This window comes from Lupinus angustifolius, unplaced genomic scaffold, assembly GCF_001865875.1.
Source record: "Lupinus angustifolius cultivar Tanjil unplaced genomic scaffold, LupAngTanjil_v1.0 Scaffold_71_5, whole genome shotgun sequence".
NCBI classification, from domain to species: domain Eukaryota; kingdom Viridiplantae; phylum Streptophyta; class Magnoliopsida; order Fabales; family Fabaceae; genus Lupinus; species Lupinus angustifolius.
Genome location: NW_017723445.1, coordinates 1 through 5522, shown reverse-complemented (window position 1 = coordinate 5522; position 5522 = coordinate 1). Strand labels below are relative to the sequence as shown.

Below are 5522 nucleotides of genomic sequence, written 5' to 3'. Positions count from 1 at the left end.
CTATTTTCTTTATCACTTTATTAATAAATTTCTTTGCTGATAGAAAAACTCTCTTCATACTATATGACCAATATGGAATACATTTCATTATAATCTTCTCTAATCTCTATGACTGAGTACAACCTAATTCAGCTGTAGGCATCACTAATTGAGGCGTTTATTTCCTACTTTAGTACCTAGCGTATGACTAACTTATATGACTACGAATTCAAAAGTGTCGTTTTGGCAATAAACAAAGGTAAAATACAATTCAATGTTTCCAATAGCAATGACTACGGAAGGTGAATGGAAGCTCTCATATGGAATTTTTGGCAGTATAGTAAGCTTTATCTTTTAAAAAAGTAACAAAGTGCAATAGTATTTCACTTTGACCTGAACTTGCCTTAGTAAGTGGGATACAATATTAGACTAAGTACCTCATTAATATAAAAGAAATAGGTAAGACATTTTTATCTTTTTTATATATATATATATATATGATGGAATAATATTTTTGTCCTAAAAAACATAAGGTAAAACAAATATTTGTCTCTTCATTAATAAAAATGATAATTGATCAAACTATATAGCATAGATCTGAAAATCGGGATGTAACTCTTGGTTGAACCGGTCCCCTTGCCATAATGGTGCAACAAATATATGAATCATTCTATTTTCATTTAAATCAATACCAACTGGTTTTATTAAAAATTTCATTTTTTATGAAGGTGATATAAATTTTAACAAAATGTTTGTTATTGTGGAGGATAAAGCACACCACGAGTACATTTATTTATCTTCTAAAACATGGTTGAGCATAATGTTACAGATTTTGTTATCACATTATTTATTAGTTTTTAACACTAATATTAATATATATATATATATAATTTCATTAGTATATGTTTTAACTAGTAAACTACTTGTTAAACAGTTATACTACCATTCTAGTATCTTGATTGGTTTAATAATAGATATAGTATTAATAAGATTGCTATATATAGTGGGGCATGTAATAATCTTGCGTATCCCATTTCTCTTTTATAACCTTTTTTTTCATCCTTGACTCTTTTTATGTCCATACTGTTATTAGATTTAGTCACTAAGAATTGCCATGTCCACTTCAAAGAGCCTTAGCAATTCTAGTGAAGATGATAATGAACTTAGAAGAGGACCTTGGACTCTTGAAGAAGATAAGATGCTTGTTCAATACATTTCTGATCATGGTGAAGGGAGATGGAATTTGCTTGCTAAACGTTCAGGTAACTTAAGAACAAGCCAAAATTATGAACGATTATTTGGTTGATGATGCAAGATTGTGTACTTATTTACCAATGTTTTATGCTAATTCTGATTAGCTTCCTTTCTCTTTTCTGAATTAGGTTTAAAGAGAATAGGAAAAAGTTGCAGATTAAGGTGGCTAAATTATCTAAAACCTGATGTAAAACGAGGAAATTTAACCCTTGAAGAACAACTTTTGATTCTTGAACTCCACTCAAGGTGGGGAAACAGGTGCTTGCTTCTTCTATAATTTAAATTCTTGGGCTATCCTAAAATGCTTGAAACCTTGCCACACAAATATGTAACACCAATACTTCAAAATGATTGTTACCTATCAAATGGGATAATTATACTTTTTATATGATTTTTATCTATATATCTTTGTAATATCTATAAACTAAAGATTTATACACATTTATTACATTATCTACCATTTTTTTTTAAGAGTCAATGATGATGAAATATGAATGAAATGACAGTATATAAAATTCATACAATGAATGAATACTTTTATCTCGTTTTTAAGATATCATCTATGCTTGCTACTTGCTAGCTTGTACCTATTATGTTAGCCAATTCAATATTACACTTCCTATGAATTTTTATTTATCTTTTGTGAGTGTAGGTGGTCAAAAATTGCACAACATTTGCCAGGTAGGACAGACAATGAAATTAAGAATTATTGGAGGACTAAGATTCAAAAACAAGCAAGATGTCTAAAAATTGACACATATAGCAGAGAATTTCAAGAAATTATTAGGCATTTATGGATACCAAAATTGCTTCAGAAAGCAAAAGAATCATCTTCATCCATGTCAATCCAAAACCAATCAATTCCCATACCACTTGGTAGTGGTCCTCAATATTCAGCCATACCAACACAAATCCCATGGCAGGGACCTTGTATCAATGAAGCAACAGGTCCTAATTATTTGGATCAACATGCCCAGAACTCTGATTCTGAGCACAACAATGGTTCATGCATTTCATTTTCTGAATCAGCAAATATCTCAAAAGTGTCTAACCTTTTGGGATACACAAAAAATCAATTTTATGGCTTAGGTACCAATGACTTTGGCACCCTCACTTATGATGAATATGGTGTAAATAACAATGCCTATGAGATGGATGCCTTCAACATAACAACTACAATTGGTGATTGCCACATGGTAGAAAGCAATTGGGTAAACAATGATTTTGCATGCAGAACATGGAGCATGGATGAATTGTTTTAATTTAGTAATTTACAAAAATAATTATGGGTGAGAAACGACGCAATGATAATATTGTTTGCTTATGATCTGAAGGTCACGGTTTTAAATCCCAAAAATAACTTCTCCACCCGCAAAGAGGTAATTATAAGTAAATTTATTTTCCCTATACCCAAATTTAATGAGAGACACCTTTATAAAAAAATTTGGAATAACCAAACACTATGGTATGATATTATTGTTGTTATTAGATAATCAATTGTTGATTACCAAAATAATATAGAGGATGATTGTTTTATTTGCATTATTTCATTTGCATTCCTTTCTTCTACTCAATATTAGATATTGATTTATACCAAATATTCTTATGATTATATCTTTTTATACAAGGTATATGTTTTAGAAAATAAAGAAATATAAAGGATAACGTTGTTTATACTTTTTAAGTGTATCGAGCATAATATTATAAAAATATGAGTGATTCATTCAAAATCAAACACATCATAACTCATGTATAATATAGAATCATGTAGTTGATTTTTTCAAATCATGCAAACTAGAATCACTTATCCTAATTGTGAATCTCAAACTATGTCTCCTCCAGTTAAAATTTGACATATCAACTATAGATGTCAACTCATTTTTTTAGGAAATTGATTTTGTTTGCTTCCAGTTTCCTTTTACCCCTTCCACCTCTCATCTAAACTCAAAACTGGGACCAAATCTCCTGTCTCAAACTCTATTCTCACAAGTTTACTCAAAAGCTGAAACCTCTTTACCCCTTCCTTTTATCCCAAGTTGGCTACTTGTGCTTCCTATTTCATCTTTACCCTTACATAGTTACATTAAATTGATATATAAAAATATAATGATCATTTCCTACTGTTGCAATCTTCTTTGTCATCTTGTGTTCTATTGCTGCAATCTCTATTGTCAACAACAAGAGCACATGAAAATCCATACCCAATAATTAGTGTTCTCCCTTGTCATTCATTCCTCTTAGGCATCCACTCAAGTTCTCACCATCCATCAACAATAACAATTTACTAATGGTGAAGAAGCAAATTTGACATAAACACTAGGCTTCTGCAATAGTACTTTGATTAGTAATTTCTTTGAATGGTTGGTGGATATCAATGATATAAAAAATGAAGAAAGCTTCATTCATCTTCAATCTTTGTTTCTTTTATCGTGTCCATGTCCAACAAGGATCTCTTCGGTGCCCAAATCGAACAAGGATCCTTACCCACCAAGATCTGTATGGATCTAATATGCTTCTTAGGTTTGTTTCATCATTTGGGGCAGAAGGTACAATAGCATTTCAAGCTCCTGTTACAAACAAATATCACTATTAGATTTAGGACGAACTTAAACTATAAACTTGTGACAATGGAATATAAGACAAGAGATTTGATTCCAACTGTTGGATGATATACATAAATGTTATTGGAAGATATATAATACTTATATTCAATTTATGTATTGATATTCAACCTTTAAAATATCTATGTATTTCAGACTATACCCAATATGTCATTTTTTTAAATAAGGATTTGTTATTCCAAATCATGTTTCAAATTATATTACACATTAATAATATTGAAGTAAAAAAAGAAAAAATAATAAATGTTTAAATTTTTTATTGACATGATATATTTTTATTGATGTAAGACATTATTTAGGATATGGTTTGAGACAACATATCTCATTTATATGTTTACAAGATTTACAAAAATCATTGTTAGATCCATGACTGATCCATTTATTGTTGATTCTAGTAATAATGTCTTGAGCAATTCACCACGGTTGTATAGTTCACTTCCCCAAGTACTTTCATCTTCAAAATGGGTATTCCAAGTTGGATAAACCAAAGGTAATGGTGATCCAGATTTCAATTGAGTGTGCACCCAATGAACTCCACCTACATGCTCAATAGCCCAAATACATGTGTAAACCCGTGTGAAGTCCCAATGTTTGAAATGTCTGATATCCCCCAATGTGGACTAGTAGTGATCCTCTCCAGTGTCGATGCAAATCTTAGACCCATGACATGAAAAAAATATAATGTTCCATATTTTAATTATTTTTAATAAAATAATATTAAATAATGTGTAACTCTCTTTCTTACATTTATGAGGTCAAGTACTTCAGAAGATTTTAACCCAAAATAGACATCATGAGTAGAAACTAATGCAATTGTTACTATGAAATGTCTCATATTAGGTAGATCCAACCATTACCATACGGTTCATATCCAACTATATCAATATGTAGTTTCTTCCCTATATTATGATATATTCATCATCTCCCAATATGTAATGAACTTAACTTTGAATTGCCCATACTAATCCATACAGGATAGTGCACCTTTTCATGACCCTATTTTATATAGGCAGGCTACTCTACCTAACCAATACACGTCCTGACTTAAGCTTTGCCATACAACAGTTAAGTCAATTTATGGCCAATCCCACTGACAATCACTACAAAACCATGACTAGGGGTTTTTCGTTACATCAAAGGTAGTCCTGGTCAGGGACTATTCTATCCAAGCACATCCCCTATACATATCAAAGGCTTTAGTGATTCTGATTGGGTCACCTGCCCAGATACTAGGAAATTTGTTTCAGGTTATTGCATATTTTTGGGGGATTCACTTGTATCATGGAAATCCAAGAGTAACACATTGTGTCTCGTTCTTCACCTGAAGCAGAATATTGTGCCTTAGCACTAGCATCATGTGAGGTACAATGGCTAACTTATCTTTTACATGATTTTCTGGTTCATTTTAAGCAACCAGCTTTACTATATTGTGATAGCAATTCAGCCAGCTCTATTGCTGCAAATGTTGTGTCTCATGAACATACTAAACACATTGAAATTGACTGTCATGTGGCTCGTGAACGTTTATAGAATAAACTCTTTCATTTACTCCCCATTAACACTCATGAGCTGGCATTTTAACAAAACCTTTGGAACATGTTGTCTTTGGCCATTTGTTACCCAAGTTGCGAGTAATCATTATCTACTCTCCAGCTTGAGTGGGGGGGG

General features: G+C 31.5%; 1 protein-coding gene across 2 annotated transcripts; it reads left to right on the top strand.

The window, feature by feature from the left end:
• The first annotated feature begins 973 nt into the window (after positions 1-973).
• Positions 974-2510, top strand: LOC109339331 (transcription factor MYB108-like). 2 transcript variants are annotated; one of them, XM_019576745.1, is made up of 3 exons: positions 974-1241; positions 1362-1479; positions 1886-2510. In XM_019576745.1, the coding sequence occupies exons 1-3, from the start codon at positions 1094-1096 to the stop codon at positions 2493-2495; spliced, it is 876 nt and encodes a 291-aa protein (XP_019432290.1). In that variant the 5' UTR covers positions 974-1093; the 3' UTR covers positions 2496-2510. The 2 variants fall into 2 exon arrangements, with proteins under 2 accessions (XP_019432290.1, XP_019432289.1); XM_019576744.1 differs by having other exon boundaries at positions 978-1241; positions 1362-1491.
• Positions 2511-5522: the final 3012 nt, after the last annotated feature.

Excerpts from the sequence above, each read along its gene's own strand:
- LOC109339331 (XM_019576744.1), top strand. The coding sequence starts at position 1,094 with ATGTCCACTTCAAAGAGCCTTAGCAATTCTAGTGAAGATGATAATGAA. Across the intron at positions 1,242-1,361 it reads TTTGCTTGCTAAACGTTCAG|GTTTAAAGAGAATAGGAAAA; the intron begins GTAACTTAAGAA and ends TTTCTGAATTAG. Across the intron at positions 1,492-1,885 it reads CACTCAAGGTGGGGAAACAG|GTGGTCAAAAATTGCACAAC; the intron begins GTGCTTGCTTCT and ends TTGTGAGTGTAG.